General features: G+C 42.4%; 1 protein-coding gene across 1 annotated transcript in view; it reads right to left on the bottom strand.

Moving 5' to 3' along the window:
- The window catches only part of DCT (dopachrome tautomerase), a 32,014-nt gene that overhangs the window by 8,468 nt on the left and 2,041 nt on the right, over positions 1 to 21,505 (bottom strand). Inside the window, exons 2-6 of the mRNA XM_026492894.4 lie at positions 14,010 to 14,309; positions 11,600 to 11,700; positions 11,300 to 11,466; positions 9,782 to 9,961; positions 7,625 to 7,760 (exon numbers count right to left, since the gene is read on the bottom strand). Of these exons, the coding sequence (XP_026348679.3) occupies positions 7,625 to 7,760; positions 9,782 to 9,961; positions 11,300 to 11,466; positions 11,600 to 11,700; positions 14,010 to 14,309 (884 nt within the window). The remainder of the gene's footprint in view (positions 1 to 7,624; positions 7,761 to 9,781; positions 9,962 to 11,299; positions 11,467 to 11,599; positions 11,701 to 14,009; positions 14,310 to 21,505) is intronic.

The raw sequence follows: 21,505 nt of genomic DNA, 5'->3' as shown, positions 1-21,505 counted from the left end.
TGGGACAGTCCGCCCAAGCCGATGGCCAGCCACCATCTCCAATCCTTGAGCTCTGGTAAAACTCACCAAGGTGTCAGACTCCATAGGAATGAGTAACTTCATCTCAGTTGCTTAGAAGTACATACATCAAATAAATAAATGTAGCCTTATTCAACCTTCTGCAAGGCGATTTGGCTGTATCTACCAACATTTCAAATGCATTTATTTAATCTTTGACCTGGTAATTCTATTCTCTGGACTTCCTCTACATGACCATGCACTTAAGCATCGTTTGCCAAGCAAGAGATTAGAAACCACCTACATGCCATTGATAGAAAACTGGTTAAAAATTTCATGATAAAGCCACACTGTAGAATACTATACAGCCATGAAAAAGAGAATGGCTTTTATGAACCACTGTGGAATGATGTAGAAAAAGTAAAAAATACAAATAAAAATAATGAAATCACAGAAGTGTCTGTAGCATGCTGCCATTCAGATAACATATTTGCTCATATATTTATAAAATGAACCTGGAAGAATAGGGGAAAATGATAATAACTAGCTGGGAGATGGTAGTGATACAGAGACTTCATCTTATGTCTCTTATATTTGAACCCCTTATTGCATTATCTATTTTAAAATTTTGAAAACAACATATTTAGGAAACTATGTAACAACCTAAAGAGTCTGCATTCTAAGTGCAATTGTACAAACACAGACTATGAGAGGAAATAAGCAGAAAATTGAGACAGAATTACAGACAGTTAAAAATCTTTTTGCCAATATTTCTGTAACCTAAATCATTAAAAATTGTTAAACTATTAAAAAATTAGAAATTAACATGAAACAATGTTAATTTAAATACTCAAGGTATTAGCCTAATTATGCTTTTTCTCTTTTTTTTAAGATTCATTTATTTGGGGGTGGGGGGAAAGATTAGAGAGAGAGAACAAATCTCTAGCAGATTCCCCGCTGAGCAAGGAGCCTGAGGCAGGTCTCGATCCCACAACCTGAGACTGTGACCTGAGCCAAAATCAAGAGTCGAATGCTTAACCAATTGATAGGCTTTTTCTTTTGTAAGAAAGATGAATAAAATGGATCCATTTTTAAGTGCTTCACTCTTGGGGAGAGAGAAGCAATGTCCTATATTCTTCTTTTTAAATTTTTTAACTAAACTCATACCAACCCACAAGTATTTTACACTTGTTATTATGACTTATTAATTTTACTAATTTTATTACAGCCTAGAACAGTAGAGTCAGAAGGGGATTAACTTCATGTAGTCCATTAGATTCTTGTTTTTAGAAACTCATTTTCTCTTTTCTTGCTTTTTTTCCCTAAATTAATGGAGCTATCTTACCCAACTGTTAGTCACTGTTAAGAAATATAAATGATGGGGGCGCCTGGGTGGCACAGCGGTTAAGCGGCTGCCTTCAGCTCGGGGCGTGATCCCAGTGTTCTGGGATCGAGCCCCACATCAGGCTCCTCCGCTATGAGCCTGCTTCTTCCTCTCCCACTCCCCCTGCTTGTGTTCCCTCTCTCGCTGGCTGTCTCTATCTCTGTCGGATAAATAAATAAAATCTTTAAAAAAAAAAAAAGAAATACAAATGATGATGAGACTATGTGTACATTCTATTCATGTAGAATTTCAGTGTATAAGGTAACAGACACATGAGCTGTGCAGTGAGTGTTAGCCATGCAACCTATGAATGCCCCAGTCACTTAGGAATTGAGAGAATTAGAACTTGCCGAATGTACCTTTCTAAAAGGATAACATCCAAACACAGTCCATGAACAGTTGCTTTGAAATTGGGAAGAAAATATTCAGTCTCTAACATAGTTTCTTTACTGGCAGTTAACTCAACTGTTTAACTTTAGGGTCTATTGGTTTTTCCTTTTTTTCCCCCCTAGATTATACCAAAATTCAATACTGAAGACAGCACTACTCAGCATTTCCGTGACCTAATTGTATTTTCCATGATAAATGTGTGCATTTCCTTCAATTACCCTATGAATTATTAGAACTTCAGAGACTGGTGTTAGAGTTTTTCTTGTATTTTAACATTATACCTTTTACTCAGTATTGTGATCATACACAACTTTGTACCTCTCTTGCTTGAAGAGATTTCACGAAAATAATTTTAATAAATGTTGTAAGCAATATATTTGCATAAATTGCCTTGCTATCACTCTTTTAATTGAAATGCTTTAACCTGGATCTCAATATGTGCGAGAACTATTTAAGCCTGAATTGGCTTCAACACGAAAGTCTGTAAATAGCCTAAAGTAATATGAGTTCTGGAACTAGTACCAAAGCACTGCGTGCCTGCAAAAAAAAAAAAAAAGCCTGTGGCTTTTTGTCTATTTATATGCACATGATAACTTATACCAAAGAAGAATAAAATTTTAAATACTAAAGGTACTAAAAGTAATGAAGACAAGGATGATTACACATCTAGTATTTTGAACTACGTGTAAGTTCCAGAATTCCTCATCCATAAAGTCATGATGTGGGCTCTCCTAGAGCAGGAAGAGAAATCTGACTGATAGAGAAAAAATACTGCAGAGAAGCGACATTAATTCCTTAGAGCAGGAGTTGGCACGCTAAAGCCTGTGGGCCAAACAGAGCTCACCACCTGTTTTTTATCTTTTTTTTTCTCCCTCTCTCTCTTTTTTTAGAGAGACAGCATGAGAGAGCATGGGGGTGGAGAGAATCCCAAGCGGGTGCCACCCTCAGCTCAGAGACCAATGCAGGGCTCAGTCTCATGACCCTGAGAGCGTGACCTGAGCCAAAATCAAGAGTCGGACACTTAACCAACTGAGCCACCGAGAGGCCCCTCACCACTTGTTTTTTTTTTTTTTTTAAAGATTTTATTTATTTATTCGACAGCGATAGAGACAGCCAGAGAGAGGGAACACAGGCAGGGGGAGTAGGAGAGGAAGAAGCAGGCTCATAGCAGAGGAGCCTGATGTGGGGCTCGATCCCAGAACGCTGGGATCATGCCCTGAGCCGAAGGCAGACGTTTAACCGCTGTGCCACCCAGGTGCCCCCTGTGCCACCCAGGCGCCCCTCACCACCTGTTTTTTAAATAAAGTTTTATTAAAATACCACACTCACTCATAGATGTATTGTCTATGGCTGCTCTCCCGCTACAGTGGCAGGGTTGAGTAGTTGCAACAGAGATCACTTGGCCTGTAAAGGGTAAAACACACGCTATCTGGCCACTCACAGAAAAGTGTTGCCAAGCCCTACCCACGGAATGGGCATCCTCCAAAGAAGGAGATAAGATGTAACAATCTTGAAACTTAGGATGTTGAAAAGCAAGTTACTAGCATCACCCTTATTTCCTTTAGCAGGAGAGAAAGGTTGTGTGGAGACGTATAATCCTTAATTTGCCAGAAGATTCTGCTGTTCTATTCATAATATTTTGGAGTACTGGATAAGGAGTACTGTGACATTTTTTCTCACGAATATGGACTGTGTGTATAAATTATATAGTTGAAAATGTATGTTTTGTAAAAACCGATTTAGAGAAATATAGTATAGATAAATAGATGTAAAGACATATAGCAGAGAAGGGAAACACAAAAACTGCTTGGCATAAGCTGATGGCTGAGACAACAGCCAGAAAAATGATGTGAAATACCAAGTTAGAAGCAATGAATAAGGCAAGCATCCTACAGAAGAGCTAAGATGGCTGTGGAGAGCTTGCACGGAAGCCCCCACCTTGTTGGAGTTGGGATCAAGAGTCCACATTTCTGACAACTCCTTCACGTTTTGTTATACAAATATGAGGAAAGAAACGCTTTCTAGAAAAAAGGACTCGCTCATCAACTGCTCCATCTCTTGATTTCCCACAGCTCACCTCTGCCAGGCGTTCATCCACCTGGGAATCCAGAGAGCTACCCAGACCTTCACACCACCAGGCAAGCTTAGAGCATCGTGAGCTCTACCTTTACCTCCCTCTTCATATCTCCTTTTTTTGTACCCTGAGTGGAGTAAAAATAATAAATCACCTTTGAAATACCTCAGTATGTCTTGTCAGTAAAATTGCCTTAGGGCCCAACTGTCTGCCATGGAGAACAAGATAAGAAACCTTAATTAAGGCTTGGAAATTCAAAGCCGACATATATTTCTCTAATTCTTTCCCAGCGACTACCATAAAACACGTTGTTGTCTTATGATAATTTTTGTATTGTCCTTGGCAGTTTCTAAAGCAGCTTCGTATTATTCTAGTCTATTAAGTGTTGCATTAATGAGCACACCACTCCCCTCCAGCACCAGATCAAGCCCTGTGACCTGCACTTTGCAGAGGGGGAAACAGAGGCTTCACACGGTTCAATGAGCCTCCCAAGACTGCACAATTCAGGACTAAATAAAAGAGTTATTTGACTTGTAATCCAGTGTTCTTTTGACTATGCCATGTGGCCTCCCAGAAGTCCAGAAAAACAAACTGCTCTAAACTGATGGTATGGACAGAATTACGGCCCCCTCAAATTCATGTGTTGAAACCCTAACCCCCAATATGACTGTATTCAGAGATGGGGCCTAAAACAGGTAATTAGGGTTAAATAAGTTCATATGTGTGGGGCCCTGAGATGATAGGACTAGTGCTCTTATAAGAAGAAACCCCAGGGGCGCCTGGGTGGCTCAGTCATTAAGTGTCTGCCTTCGGCTCAGGGCGTGATCCCAGGTCCGTGGGATCGAGCCCCGCATCGGGCTCCATGTTCCACTGGCAGCCTGCTTCTTCCTCTCCCACTCCCCCTGTTTGTGTTCCCTCTCTCACTGGCTGTCTCTCTCTCTCTCTCTCTCTCTCTCAAATAAATAAAATCTTTAAAAAAAAAAAAGAAGAAGAAGAAGAAGAAGAAGAAGAAACCCCAGAGAGCTCATTGCCTCTCTCTCCACTGGGTAAGAACCCACCACCAAGAAGGCCTGGTCTGTAAGCCAGGAAGAGAGCTTTCCCTAGGAACCACGTCACTCAAACCTTGATCTTGGACTTTCAGCCTCCAGCACTGTGAGATATAAATTTCTGTTGTTTAATAGTCTATTTTATTTTTGTTATGGCAACCTAAGCAGACTAAGATACACTACTAAAATTAACATTAAGGTGAGGAAAAATTCTGGGGGAAAAAACCCCATAAAGTGTTTGTTTGCTACAATACAATCTATCCTAGATAATAATTTAAATTCAAAATGCTGGCAAAATAAAAAACGACCAGTGGTGAAATTTCTTCTTTGAATTGCTCTGAAACCATCCATCCAAGACACACAACCCTGATGGCAGAGGGTTAAAATAGTGGGTAGCAAGTTAAGTATCTGTAAAGCTGAGACAGGGTAGGGGTTTAGCAGCTGGAATACAAATGTTTAAGAAGTCCAAAGGCTCTAAGCCAGCTCTGGTGAGCTGTACTTCAGGGGGAAAAATACAGCCCCAGACATCCTGGAGAGGATCTGGCACTATCAAGGAGGCCTTGGTGTGCTGCTGGGCATAAACAATCATGGAACATCAACATCAAACAAGGTCTCTCCGTGACCGCGATGGATCAGGACAAAAACGAGACAACTCCATGATTGTCTCTGAATGTAGACAAAACTTGAACCTTTTCCAAACCATACAATACCTAACATGAACATCAGCCCTTTCCCGGCTAATATAAGCGACTCCCACTTCTCCACCAATTACTAAGAATTATTGGGGGGTACTCATCATAGAATTGCCCCTGCTTCCTGACAGCATCCAATCCAGAGCAAAGCCCTGCCTCGTTAGCCCCTCCCCAAATCAGCTAGCACAAGCCCAAATCCTTCCATTCTTTTCTAGCACCTGAGCCACTAGACGGTTTCCCAGGGTGTCCCAACAACAAGGGATACACCATCCTTGGTCTTACGCGATCATGCAACCACGTGTTCGCCACCAGTGTTCCTTGCGGTCTTCCGCTGGAGGGCGCTGACCAAGGACCGCGGGGATAACATGGCCCCGACCTGCACCTTCCCTGTTTTGTTAGTCTCCAGAGAGCCCCCTTGGTGAGCAGATTTTAAAACTACTGTAGCTTGGGATTCTAACATTTACAATCCCACTGTCGAGTTTCTTTCTGTTTTTCCTTTTGTTTTAAAGGGAGACAGAAATCAGGCTCAAACATAGCAAGGGAGTTAGTTCCTCACGCTTAGAATTTTAAAGAACTGTAAGGTTCCTTCATAGTCAGCAACCGCTCTCTCTGTACTGGCTGTATTTCCTCTTAGAGATACGAAGCCAGTTAATAAATTAAGGGACATCAAATACGGTTTTTGTATTAATTGAAGGCATTTGTCATTTTTTTTCTGTCCAGCACTCCTTTCCCCACGCTCCATCCCTCTTCTGACTAACACAAACCTTCTTTCCTGCAGGAAGCTCCCTGTAGCAGTGTGTGCAGGGCTCACTCACATGCCGGGAAAACCAGGGTGAACACGTGAACTTACTCTGGCCAATCAGAATACCTCATTCCCCTTGCCACACTGATTGGTTCATGGAGGGCAGGTAATCCAGAGCTGGCCAATCCTGGGACTGTGCGCTACGGTGGTAACACGGCTGCTTCTGGTCCCTGCCCCACGTGCTAAGCTGGTAGCGTGTATATTTGTGGCTGCCAATGGCTAGCTCAGTTAGCACATGGAAAGAGATTGTTTATGAAGACAGAGACAGAGCTGATGTCATTTGAGACCCCAGATTCAACAATACCTGAAGCCAGCAGCACTCCTCAGTTTCCCAGTTATTTAAGTCAGTAAATTAGTTTTTATCCTAAATTAGAGTAGAATCTACTCATATGCAAACAAAAAAGAAATAACTGAATATACCTGCAAGTTTGCAAACTGACCCAAACCAATTTTTCTGTTCAGCACTACCAGGTTCTCTTACACATAGGCAGCCTCCTGCATTTGGGGGTGGGTGTTGGCCATAGTCCAACAAGTAAGCTTGTTACTAGGTCATATTAACCATGAAAGCAAGTAAAGACCGGATTCTGGTACACCTCCATTGATTAGCGAGTAGACACAGAAGGAATGAAAGAACCGGTTCTTATACACCCAGGGAGGTCCACACTGTCTTCTGACAAGTGTGTTCGGTGGAAGATTCAGTCCAAAGTGGACACAGTGCTATTACGACAGCAGGAAGAGCTCATTTTTAGGCAGAACGCTTTGTGAATGAGGGAGCCAGGACCAAACATCAATAGAGTGGACTTCCTGTGTTGCCCCAAAGGTACCAGGTGGCTGGGCTTCCTGCGAGGGTCATGGTAGTTCCACCACTCTTGTTCAACGTCACTCATTTTATCATTGAAAAATTATTGTCATTATACTAATTTATTATATAAATTATGCTAAATCATGATATAATTTATAATATCACTATGCTAACTTAAGAATCCACCTCTAGACTATAAACTCCCGTGTGGTGTCATTCCAAAACTAAGCATTTCTAACGCGTGGGTTTCTGAAAAGGGGACTTTTTAAATGCTGCCTGACCACCTGTAGGGCGTAGAATAAAATGAATTTAACATGTGAATACATCCCATTGTTCACAAAGAGAATAAAACACCAAACCTTAATCTTACTGAAAAGCAAATCAATCCAACATCTTACGCAGAAAATTTTTCATCTATTCTGAGCCTTTGAACGTACCACAAAAATAGGATCATTGGCAGCAGAATGTGGCAAAGCGCTGGTCCCGTTCAAGAAGGAATGAACCAAGTTATGGAGGCTCATCACTTGAGAGTCCAGGATGCCGTTTGCTTTATCAAAGCCTTCCAGGGCATTCCTGAGAGAAAATCAGCATGTCAGCGACAACAGTTACAACTGATAAAGGTCTCTTTTTATTGTTTCTAGCCTAAATATCAGTCTTCTGACTTGCGATGGGGTAGGGACATGGGAAGCTCTGTCATAGCTAATTAAATTAGTCCCAACAGGAGCGCCTGGGTGGCACAGTGCTTAAGCGTCTGCCTTGGGCTCAGGGCGTGATCCCGGCGTTATGGGATCGAGCCCCACATCAGGCTCCTCCGCTGGGACCCTGCTTCTTCCTCTCCCACTCCCCCTGCTTGTGTTCCCTCTCTTGCTGGCTGTCTCTATCTCTGTCGAATAAATAAATAAAATCTTAAAAAAAAAAATAGTCCCAACGAATTAGTCCTAACAAATTAGTCCCAACGTTTAATGACGATCTTCTATCAAGGGAGGGAACTCTTAATCAATGCTACTTCTGCACCGGCTCAGGTGGGTTTTTATATACCGTATGACAATTCTTTACCTTCCTATCTGTCTCCCATGCCAGACTAGGAAGTCCTAGAGGACACAGACTGTGTTTTCTCCAGATTTTTATTGCCCGAGCTCAGTACCATGCCCAGCACAGGGTCTGTGATCAGAAATATTTTCTGAATTAACATATAATCTTATATTCCCATTTCTCAACCAAATAGACCTCCAGGTTGACTGTAATATATTCAGCTTTCTAAATGTATCCCCAAATTCCTCTCATCCTTGTCTTCTTCTCCTCCCCATTTTTAGGAAATGCAAATTGTCCTTATCCTAACTAAGTGATCCTCAAATTTGAGCATACATGGGAATCACTGGAAAGAAACAAGTATTTCGTGCCCCAGTCTCAGAGTTTCTGATCAGGAAGTGTGGGCCGGGTCTTTACAGTCTGTGTTTCTAACCAGCTCCCAAGCGATGCCAATTGCAGTGGTCTGGGCCCCACACTTCGATAACCACTCCCTTAACTCAAATCTGTAAAGATTGCGCTCCATGTCAATAGCATTTTTACTACCGTGAAAAGTAAACAGATACTCCTTTTCAAACAATCTTAAATGTCAGCCTTTATATGACCTTTGACACTACCCTGAGAGCTGTGTCCAACCCCATGCAGACTCTGAGCTCGGCTGCACTTGGCAAAACCTCTCCATTTTTCAGTTTACCACACCTCTGCCCCAAATAACCCATCAGATATATAATTCACACTCAGTTAGGAGAGAGAGTCTCTGGTTTGGGGGAAGACCATGAATCTATCCACCGTGTCTTTTTGGAGCCCCATTCATCTTTGTTTAAAATCTTATTTATTTCCTTACTTATTTCTCACAATTCTTAAAGTCTTTTTAGGGGGAGAGAATTATTAGTTGGCCTTTAAATTTCAAGTATTGTAACATCATTGCTGTGCTGTAACTTGAGTTGCCTTTGGTCTGTAATACTCCTCTGAGATCTCAGACTTCAATATTAAGGTCTATGGCTGATACATTTAAAAGAAAAGAAAAAGAGCATGAGAAAATATTTTTTAAATACTCTTATTTAATGAAGTACGCTGGTTCTGAACACTATGCCTTTACAGGCCACGATTAGAAATACAAAAGATGGGGGCGCCTGGGTGGCACAGCGGTTAAGCGTCTGCCTTCGGCTCAGGGCGTGATCCCGGCGTTATGGGATCGAGCCCCACATCAGGCTCTTCTGCTATGAGCCTGCTTCTTCCTCTCCCACTCCCCCTGCTTGTGTTCCCTCTCTTGCTGGCTGTCTCTATCTCTGTCGAATAAATAAATTTAAAAAAATATATTAAAAAAAAAGAAATACAAATGGTGGTTTTGAGCAGCTACGTTAGAAACTATTAAAACGACACTATCCATTGTAGTGGGTGGACAATGACTCCCTAACACTGATTCTTTGTTACCCTTACTTGTCAAGCCTTCTGCATGACTCAACTTTGTACACGGCTCCCAACACCCAGATGTCCTTCCAGTTCATCACAGCCAGAGGCGTGAAAATCTTAAAGTATTTTAAAATGCCATCTAACAGGGCACCAACCTGAAGCTGAAGGTCGAGTTCTGGAAGAAAGGGGGGCTGTCAAACTTCTTGAGAGACAGACAATCTTGTATGTCTTTTAAAGTTGGCAATTTCTCACTGTTTAGTCCCACTTGATTTCTTCTTAAGAGACCTTCGTAGGTCCCATTACAGAGGGTGACCCGGCGGTTGTAGTCATCTAGGCTAAGGGTTGTAAGGAGAGTAAAAATGGCATGTTTTAATTTGGATAAGTATCATAACTTTGGGCCAAGCAAACCAATCAAAATCTTAGTCATGATAAAATCTTATTGCAGTTACCCACGCCAGCATGCTGGAGAGCACTGTCCAGAAGGCTGTAGGAAAAGCCTGGGGTGCAGGAGAGGGAATTCCTGCTAGACTGGCCTACACCCCCACAAACACATACACACCCAGACTAGGGGTGCGTTCAAGGAAACTCAACAAAGACTCGGGGCAGGGGAGCTAGAGCCTTTGGGTTAAAAACAGGCGGATTTGGAGGAAACAGATAAATAAAGGAAGGGAGGGGGTGCCTGGGTGCCTCTATAGGTTGAGCGGCTGCCTTTGGCTCAGGTCATGATCCCGGGGTCCTGGGATCGAGCCCCACATTGGGCTCCCTGCTCAGCCAGGAGCCTGCTTCTCCCTCTCCCCCTGCCCCTCCCCCTGCTTGTGCTCTCTCTCGCAAATAAATAAATAAAACCATTAAAAACTAAATAAATAAATAATAAAGGAAGGCGGAAGAGCCTCTTGGGGAATCTTTTTTTGAGACGTGTACCGGAAAAAAGAAACAAATGTAAGGAATCACTGAGGACAGGATTCTCCATGGGCTGCAGGCTGCCCATTTGCTTATGATATGTTCCTCAGTACCTCAGAGATCATTCTCCCCTGCCCCATTTCCCTGCCCCTCTCAGCTCACCATCACCCTATGGTCCAGCCATACCGGACTGTTTCCAGAGACTTGTCCAGTTTCATACATGGTGTTCCCTTCATCTAGGACACACTCACCACCCTCCCCTCCATCTGCTTGAGGACTGCGCCTCTGCCTCTTAGAGACTTCCCCCGACGCTCTCCTTGGCTTTGCACTTAACATCTATCATGATACTTTTCACATCGTGTTGTAATTTGTTTACGAGCAATCTGCCTTTGTAAATATAAAACGATATCCAAAAGGGAAGCTCTATTGTATTCGTCCTTGTATTCTCAGTAGTATTACACTGCTTGGAATAGGATCGGTACTTAAGAAATGTTTGGTTGAATGCAGAAACTACTTCTACTTTTAAAACAGTTGATCTAGAAATGATAACCAAGCCCATTCGATTCACAAGTGTGATTTCCAGACCTCTGCTTTTTTTAAATAAAAGTGCTCAGATTTTTTTTGAAATCCCACTTCCCTCAGGAAAACCAATTTCAGAAACATGTAAAAAGAACCCAGCCTGCATTAGAAACAGAAATACAAAGTGCCTCTCCATCTCTCAGACGGAGGAAAATATGGTCTCTGGATTTCCATTGCAGGTACACCATCATTACCTATCACAGACGATTTCCCAGCTGGAGAATCTTGAGTTCTGACTAATTAGAGTTGGATCATCTTGTCTTGCTGCCCCAAGCAGCTGGTCCGTACACACGTCACAGTCGTTCCTCCCAGTGGCAAAGTTCCAGTAGGGCAAAGCAAAGGACTCATTGCCGATGAGTTGCTAAAAGCAAAGGGCGTACCTAGTTATTTAACTCATAATATCAAATACAACAAGAAAGCATATAAAGCAAAGACTGAGATGGGTCTTGACCAAACGCAAAATTAAAAATACCGAATGCATAGTTTCAACCAACCTGGAGATCCCTTTCCAGCCACAGCAAATGGTACCGATGCCAGGTCACGAAGGCAGGTCCTTGGTGTGAGAAGTCGATGGCCTTGTATGGGCGCCCTGGTCCTAAAGCAATTGGGAAACATATTAAAACTCATGGAATAGAATTTTTTTTAATAAGAATCCTTACCCCAGTGGAATGTGTCTGCAGAGCCAGTAAGACCATGCTGTTCTAATTGAAAAAAAAAAAATTGTTTTTGTCATTTATCGCTCTGAAAGCAACAACAGCAACAACAAAACAATTTCAGAAGCAAACTAGCATTTCTAGAGTAAATTCTCCATCTCTCGGAAGTTTGATTGTCAACAGAGATCCAGACACATTCAGGTCATTTCAGCTTTGAGAGTCCGGGTCAAATATTTAATTTTTAAGTAACATTTTATTAAGATGAAATAAGAGTATCGGAAGGATTAGATCATTAGGACCTCAATGAAATGTATTTTCCAAAGACATTTTCTAACCTACTCCCTACAAATGCACTCATTTACAAGGGAGGGATTAATTAATAATAAAGTAACTTGGACGGCTCATCGTCCTAATTCAGGCATTTATGTCACCAAAAAGAACTTCCATGGATTTTGCCTCCCCCATCCATCAGTTACAACCACCAGCTGACAAGCATGGTCGCCAGGACTAGAAGAGAGAAAAATACATTCAAACCAATTTGGCTGGCCACTGGAACCGCCAATTTCAGTGAAAAGCTCTGGGCAATTTAATGACCCCCTTACTGCCCATTCCATCCTTCTTCCCCTTTCGTAAAAGCTTTTGATGGTTATGTAGAAACTTTAGCTAACTTTAGTTCTCTTTCAAAGTACCTATAATAACTTCAGAGAGCTGAACAGACACGAATATAAATTTAATTCCTAGGTATGACCAGAAACTATAGTCTTCTTTCCCTCTTGGGATACAACCCTCTCATAAAGCAAAAATTCCTCCAAGTGATGACAGGAAAACTGTAAAGGTTTATAGCCAGAAGAGCCCCCTTATCTATCGAGAAAGAAAGACAGATGCTTAGCGGAGAGGCACGATTTTTAAGGACTCACGCTGAGGAAAGACATGCTATCACTCGCTGAGGGCTACGCAGACCTTTTTAAATGTTTTAATTCAGAACAAAGCTTAATGTTCCCCAAATGAACTGATGGGGTGAGACCAAGCAAGGGGGAGCCAGTGATAAACACAAGGACAGACAATTCCAATGAGAATCTGACTATTCAAAGGGAGCTTGACGTCTTCATTCACCCTGACCCCAACAAGGGGCCCCAAAGGTGGGGATAAGAGGTACAGCCATACGCAGAGTAGAACCAGGAACGGACTCACATCCCCCTAGAGCGAGCGGACGTCGGTGTATTCACTGGCTGAGAAATATCCAAGGGTGTAGCTAGTCCTACTAGATTAATGAAGTTCTTTTTTTTTTTTTTAAGATTTTATTTATTTATTTGACAGAGATAGAGACAGCCAGCGAGAGAGGGAACACAAGCAGGGGGAGTGGGAGAAGAAGAAGCAGGCTCATAGCGGAGGAGCCTGATGTGGGGCTCGATCCCATAACGCCGGGATCACGCCCTGAGCCCAAGGCAGACGCTTAACCACTGTGCCACCCAGGCGCCCCTAGATTAATGAAGTTCTTAACAAACAACTCCCATTCTCAGTCTTACACAGGCCCCGATGTGCAGAATCTAGAAAGGGCAGGGCACCATTTTCCCAGGCATCCACTGTAAGGGTTCAAAGGGCTAATTCAGGAGGAACTCTCCATCGCCGGAGCAGCTCATGCTCTTCCTTGACAATCCAACTCCGAACAAACCTGAGGATCCCGGCAGCATTGCACCATGTTACAGGCTCCGTGAATGAGGACCCAGAAGTCTACAGACTAACCCAGGCGGGTTTAACGAGATACGCTCTCCACACAAACACTCTAATTCTGCACCAAGAAGTTTCATGTGCTCTAGCACGTGTTCGGTTAATTCCTCTAATCTGAGGGGAAATGTCAGGAAGGGCTACATGTTTTCTTCTGGAATCAAAAGGAATTTGCCTCCGCTTCACCAACTCTTACCTTTGAAGATTAATAGCTTCATAGAGCAGAGTTTAGACTTTGAACCCAAAATGCCAACGACAGGAGAAAACATATCCCCAAATGTCAGCCCATGTACGGGTAGAAAGTGCTCCATCCCAGCTTACGGGTAGAAAGTGCTCCATCCCAGCTTACGGGTAGAAAGTGCTCCATCCCAGCTTTCGGCGGCATTTGATAAACCTCCGACTTCATAAGCCTAACCCTTCCTGGGGTTGCTCTCTTGTTAATTAACTTGCCCGAAATTACTTCTGCACCCATCCCCCCACGGCCCCAAACGATAATAATATACCCTCGGCTAAGGAAAAAGCCCACCTAATAATGTATCTCTAACGGAGTAGTAATGAAGCCACACAAAGAAATCATAAATGCTGCAGTTGGCGATCTGGGGCTGGGTCCCGTTGGGCCCCAGCAGGCCGAGCCAGTGCTGGGTGGTGATCACGTAGTCGGGGTGTGTCGTGTTCTTGGCCAGGTCTAAGGCGTCCAGGAACTGCTCCCTCTCCTGAGCAGTCAACGAATGGATATTTTTCCGGATAACCGGGGCTTTCCTCTGATTGCAGTCGTGGCCGGTCCAGCCAAACTTGCAGCCTCCACAGTTGTAGCCCGCGAAATGTCCTAGTTTATGTATAAAAGAAAAAAAAAGGGAGGGGGAGATGGAAGAGGGAGTCAGTGTATGTAACTTGGAAGACGTGTCTGAATTTGAATTCTGGGATAGAATGGAGGAGAAGATGAAGGTGTTTACAAGAAGGCAAAGAAAGCAACTTTCCTTCCCTTATTCTCCTCTTGAAATGTTGGCATTTCCGAGTGAACAGAGTACTAGAGTTCCTTAGAAATACTCCCAGCAAAGACACAATATGAAAGGTATCACAAGCTGTCATGGGTGGACCGCGTCCCTTCAAAATTCATGTGTTGAAGTCTAACCCCCAGTTCCTCAGTATATGACTGTATTGGGAGCTGAGGTCTTCAAAGAGGTAACGAAGTTAAAAATGGGGTCATTAGGTGGTCCCCCAATCCAATATGACTGGTGTCCTTTCAAGAGGAGGAAATTTGGACACTAGCAGTCACAGGGGAAAGACGGTGAAAAGACCAAGGGAGAAGACAGCCACCGAGAAAGCAAAAGAGGGGGCTCAGAAGCATCCAAACCCGCGGACACCTCGGCCTGGGACTTCAGGCTTCCAGAACTGGGGGAGAACAAGTTTCTCTTTCCTCCCTCCACCCCCACCCCCTGGCTGCACAGCATTCTTGGCTGGCCATGCTGCTGAGCCCTGCTATCCTGTGGCACGTGCAACAGGACCCACACAGAGGGAGGGGTTCACTGATTTAGAGAAGTAAGAGAATATACACCCAGCTCAAAGTGGAACCGAAATAAATAAGCTGATTTCCGGGAATTTAGGTGAAATCTAACATTACAAAAGCTGGTTTATTTCGCAAAGGAGACAGAGGTAAGATAAAAAATCAATGGAGGCTGGCGGGTCATAAAGGTGAATTAGCTGCCACGGTATCACGAAGTGCAAATCACTGCAGGGCTCCTCGGCTCTGGCACAAATGTCCCTGCTTTATCAACCCAGGGAAGGAGTACCGGTCAAAGGAACCAAGCATCTTCCTGATTAGCATCTAAAGTGCAAATTATTTCAGCTTGTCCTGGACTTTTCCCTTTTTAGTCTTGATTACTACTTTTGGTATGACCCGCACCTCATTCCCTAGGTGGTGATAAATTAAAGAGTAAACATTTAAATATTATCGGAGCAAAAAGTTGAAGCAAAAGGGGATAGTAATGCTCATCTCCCAGAGGATTAGAGGGGTTACATAAAGCATTAATGGGGGAGACCAACTCTGCTCTCTTCCCCTCCCCCTCCTCCCCTCCTCCCTTCCTCCTTCCTGCTTCCCCCTCTTCCTCCTCCTCCTCCCCTAACCCCTTGTCCCTTCCTCCCTCCCCCTTCCCCATCCTCCTCCCCCTTCTCTCCTCCTTTCCCTACCTGTACTCCTCTCCTACTCCCCTGCCTCCCTCCCCTGCCTTCCCCTCCCCCTCCACCTCCTTCCAGACCTTCTTACTGGCTCTCACTTCAGCCCATAGCACTTTTCCCTCATCATCTCCTTAAATGCTCTTTGCCCGGGTTACCTACTCCTGTTTTCAGCCTCACGATGGGTGGTCTACAAGGTCATCCTTGACTCTGACAAGGTCAGATGCCCCTACCCTGAGCTCTCCGGGCACCTCATATGCCCCCTCCGTTGGATTTATCACACCAACAGTAATTATCTACTTGTCTCAGATACAGGCAAGTGGAAGGTAGTTATCTTACTGCCTAGGCCTGTGCTTGGCCTTATACAAAATGAATATTTGTTGAATGAATAAAAGAAATATAAAACCAAGTCACTTGTGCACTTTAAAAATCGTACACTTTCATGTGTAGTCATACCTCGATACAGCTGAAAATTTTTTTTGAAAAATTAACTAAAAACAAAGAAGTGTAAAGCATGTGGTAGATAATGCAAGAAACATAAAATTCCTTCTGCCTCTTTCTCCCTAACCTTGTGGATTAGAAGGAAAAACAGGCCCTGTAAATAGTTTTGATAAACTGTAAATACCAAAGCAGAGGTAAGCAAAAAATACTGTGACCATAGTAGAGAGAGGATTATTTGAATTTCTACAGACAAAGAAAATTTTACAATAGCATGAAACAAAATGATTAGCATTTGTATTATGTAAACAAAAATGCACAGGCCTCCTTTTCTATTAACCCAGTGGATTTTTGTGATGGTTAAAGAAAATGTCATTAAACATATCATGAGTAGGAAGAATTTTTCTTAAGGTAATTTATTTGGGTTCTATGCTCCTCATAACATATAAAATATCCTGGGGCGCCTGGGTGGCACAGCGGTTAAGCGTCTGCCTTCGGCTCAGCGCGTGATCCCGTCATTATGGGATCGAGCCCCACATCAGGCTCCTCCGCTAGGAGCCTGCTTCTTCCTCTCCCACTCCCCCTGCTTGTGTTCCCTCTCTCGCTGGCTGTCTCTATCTCGTCAAATAAATAAATAAATAAAATCTTAAAAAAAAACAAAACATATAAAATATCCTAACTATCCTCACACAGCTCAGTTATCTGCAGCTGACTGTGTTTTAACACCCGATGAGAATGTAAGTAAAAAATACTTAAAAGGAAAAAATTCTGCTAGTCCCAAGACTGAAACATGTTTGGAATAGTTTCAGTTAAACATTAAAATTTACATTGATTACTAGAGTGAAACTATTAAGTACAAATTATTTATAAATATTTATTGAGCAACTACTATAGTACCAGATACTATACATCAAATCCAGAGTTATTTTCCCCCAGGGAACCTGCTAAAATTGCATCTCTGTTTCAAAGCACCTTTGATTAAAACATATCATCTTCTCTGGCAGTTTTTACAGGAATAGAATATTTTTTGAAGAGCGAATGAAAAACTACATCCAAAGAATACTAAATACCCAAACTTCCAGCCATTTACCTAGAGCCAGATGACTGGAGGTGGTTATAAAGCTGCAGCTTTGCATTAAGAGAGTGAGTCTCTCTTTCAAAATGCTGAAGAATAGCACACCTCAATTTTATCATAAGCGACTTAATACATTTCTACATTTATTTTTTTTTTAAGATTTTATTTATTCGACAGAGATAGAGACAGCCAGCGAGAGAGGGAACACAAGCAGGGGGAGTGGGAGAGGAAGAAGCAGGCTCATAGCGGAGGAGCCTGATGTGGGGCTCGATCCCATAACGCCGGGATCACGCCCTGAGCCGAAGGCAGACGCTTAACCGCTGTGCCACCCAGGCGCCCCACATTTCTACATTTAAATGCATAAAACTTGTCTCTGAATTTTGTTGAAATTGAGTAATTCATAACTTATGCCATGACTTTTAATATTCCTTCACTTCCTTTACCACAATTATTTTTGATTGCTAGAAACAAAATGATCGATAACTAATTATCTCCCTCATCTGTTTATTCAACAGATAATTTATTAACACCTACTGCGTAAAGGGCAGTCAAAACTCAGCCCGCCTCCCTCTGTGCTCCCGCTTGTTATGTTCAGAGAAGTTGCCATGCTTTATAACCCTGAACTTCACGTCTCCAAATCCGTCATAATGGGATAAGAATTCTACTTCACAGAGTTCTTATGGAAAATAAGCAGGTTAGTATATTAAGCACTTAGAATAGTGTCTGGTACCTAGTCAGCCCTATGTTAAGTGCTGTTATTATTACTAGATACCACTTAGAAGCAGTATTGTATTTGTTTTCATGCTGTCTTCCTCATCCACTATACTGTGGACACCTTAAAAATCATATTGTGTGCCCCCCCCTTTGGACCTGAAGGGCCTAGCATCACTGGTGCTAAATAACGTCAGTCGGGTGGGTGATAAATGAATCCATGAATGCTGGAATAAAAGGCATGAGGTGCTAGGAGATACAGGTAGACATAAGGCACAGTGTCTTCATCCAGGAGATGAAGGCCGTGTGTGCAATGAGCCCCCGACACCAAGTCTAACCGTGGGGAAAAGTGAAAACAGAGGAATAAACCAAGCACCACAGAAGACAAAAGACAAAATGATTAATTCTGACTCAGAAGACCAGAGCTGCTCCATAATTACGTTGAGCAAAGACATTTCTTTTATTTGCCCCTGAAAAGCAACGTAGAAGGACCAAGAAGAAAGAATTGGGGTGGGGAAGGAGGCAAAATGGGGGAAGGGGATTAAGAAGTACGAACTTCAAGTTACAAAATACATAAGTCGTGGGGACGTAATGGACGACATGAGGAATATAGTCAACGTTATCGGGTAGGAACTTCTACGCGGCGTATACAATGTCGGACGTCTGTGTTGCACATCTGAAACTAAGATAATATCCTATATCGATTATACCCCAATAAATTTAAAAAAAAGAAAGCATTTGTCTGCATGTGAGCTCACCTATGACCCAGAAATGTAAAATAATCCCTTTTCCGGGATCTGTCCAAAAGCTCTGCAGTCAGGCCCCTTTTATCTTTGGAGCTTCTAAACATGGTCCAAAGAATTCATGAAAATGCTGCTGACAACGGAAAAGTGCCACAACATGGAAGCCCAGCACACAAATGCTTGTTTCTCTAATTTAGATTCCCTGCTGGTTCCCTTCATCAACTTAACCTGAGTTCATTTATTCCCGTAATCTACCAATAACAGCACCAAAAAATACAAGATGGGCCTCTTAGAAGAGATGGCATTTTCTTACTGGAAAATGGAGAGAGAAAGAAAACTAAAGGATCCCGAGATACCGATCTATCTACTATTGAGTATGTCCTTGGGCAAAAATTTAAATTTAAAAAGACAAGGTCATAAACGTACTTAGGACTTGGACAGCAATGGAAAAGGGAGTGAGAACGATCAAGCCGGGCACGTTCCTACATGAACTGCACCAGCTCAACCTCAGAAAGCTATTAGACTAAATAAGCCTGAAGACCACCGATTAGTGAATTTACAGGGAGCTCTAAATAGCCTATTCCTTTTAATTAGAGATTCTATTATTTTAATAACAATACTTTATACTCACAGAGAGCCTTTCATCTACAGAGCTCAAAAAGATTTTACAAGTGCGGTTTCATCATTATCCCCATTTCAGAGATTGGAAAAATGGAGGCACTTAGTCACTTGTACAAACAAGAAGTTCTCTGACAACTGTTCAAAAACTATGTGGTCTGCACGTTTTCCAAAAGTCCAAAAACACAGCTGCAACTGGTATGTTCTCAGAAACGCCAGTTGGCAAGTCAGACGTAAAAGGCGAAGAGCTAATGCCAAAGTCTCCTGAAATTCAGCTCTTCATGACAATTAAGGTCGGTAGGTTTAGGGTTTCAATTTTATCCCCCCAGAGAATAGAGAAGTTCTCTCCAGAGGATTTGAGCACATCAATTGGGGGGGTTTCCCTTCCAGAGTTTGTTTTTATTTCTCTTTGTTAGGCTAATATCTTTTACCACTTCAAGCTCATGAAGACTATAGAGTTATTTTATTTTATTTTATTTTATTTTATTTTATTATTTTATTTTATTTTATTTTATTTATTTTATTTTATTTTATTGTAGTTGGAACACTTAACATGAGATCTATCCCCTTAACACATTTTCAAGTGTACAAGACATTATCGTTGACTCTAGGTGCAATGTTGTACATTAGCTCTTGTGAGCTCATTCATCTTGCCTAACTGAAACTTTCTGTGCACTGATTACTAACTCTCTCTGTCTCACTCCCCTGGCCCCTGGTAACTAGCATTCCACTCTTCAATTCTATGAATTTGATTTCAGTTCATATAAGTAGAATCCTGCCCTATTTGTCTCTCTGTGACTGACGTATCTCCTTAGTATAATGCCGCTTAGGTTCATCCATGTTGTCACATACTGTACGATTTCCTCCTTTTCTTTAAGGCTGAATAGTATGCAGTTAGATGTATATACCACTTGGCTCAAATGTGGAGAAACTGGAACCCTTGTGCACTGTTGGTGGAATTGCAAAATGACACAGCCACTATGGAAAAACACAATATGGATCTTCCTCAAAAATTAAAAATAGAATGACCATATGATCCAGCAATTCCACTTCTGGATATTTGTCCAAAAGAACTGAAATCAGGATCTCATAGAGATATTAGCATTCCCATGTTTATGGCAGCACTATTCCCAAGAGCCAAGATGCAGAAACAATCTAAATGTCCATGGATAGATAAATGGCCTATTTATTTTTCCATTGCACTAACAAAGTTCAGGGTCATCAATAGTCTGGTTTCCAGAAGCTAAACTACATCTCTTCCTTAATAAATTTTGGGTGACCTTGAAGAATCCTAGGAACCCTATTCGCAAAAAAATTGTGAGGATAACAGAGAGGAGGGCTTTTGCATTTAGGTTTTGGGATCAGGTTTAAATTCTGAAGACTGCTTCCCAAACCATGAAAAGCTACCCTTGGGAGACAATCAACTCACTCTTTGGGGGAGAATAAGCTGAATGAAGGTCCTATGTCTTCCTTTGGGACACATGACACATCACAGAATGGTGATTACTGTTTATAATAATTTGGTTTCCAGCTCAGCCACTAGGACTTGGTCTGATGCCCTGAGACTCAAAGAATAAGACCATTTAGCCAATATAAGTGGAGCCATCCAGAGTTGGTATGGAAAGAGCGATGGTCCTGAATGAGTCTACACAGATCAAATCATGGAGGAGGGGAGGAGAGCCATAGGCTGGCAGTTGGTCTCAGGAGCAGCCATGGCCTTGACAATGGCTGGCAATGGAAACCATAGACACGGAGAAAGCTCTGTTCCTTGAACTGGCCTACAGACATGTGATGTCTTTAACAGTCTGGACTCACAGGCCAAACCCTCTTTCTGACCCATTGCCTCCTAGGTGTATGTCCATCCTCCTCAGAGCAGGGAATCCCTTTTTAGGTAAGGAAGTAGGTCACTGTGACCCTAACATCCTGTCACTTCTGGAGGAATATTTATAGGGCTGCCTTCTGGAAAGGGAGATTATAATGATCCCTCTATTCTACCATTCTCTGTTCTCTTCATCTTCACCTTTGAAAAACAAAAGAAAACCAAACAAACTTGCTAACCAGGTCAAAAATATTAAGTAGATGATGATAAGAAGAGGTAAGAGTCACAACTGATTTTTTAATAGCTTCTGCCCCAGGATTCCATAAATGGAGATGCTCAACCGTTGTAAGTGGTAGCACTCTATCATTGATTTGGCTAAGTTCTAGAAGAATTTTTGAGTCATAGACAAAGAAGTTACTGCGTAGAGTGGTTTCAATTACACAGGT

The sequence above is a fragment of the Ursus arctos genome, unplaced genomic scaffold (genome assembly GCF_023065955.2).
Source record: "Ursus arctos isolate Adak ecotype North America unplaced genomic scaffold, UrsArc2.0 scaffold_10, whole genome shotgun sequence".
In the NCBI taxonomy this organism is placed as follows: domain Eukaryota; kingdom Metazoa; phylum Chordata; class Mammalia; order Carnivora; family Ursidae; genus Ursus; species Ursus arctos.
The sequence above is the reverse complement of the archived record's forward strand: the minus strand, read 5'-3'. Positions and strand labels throughout refer to the sequence as shown.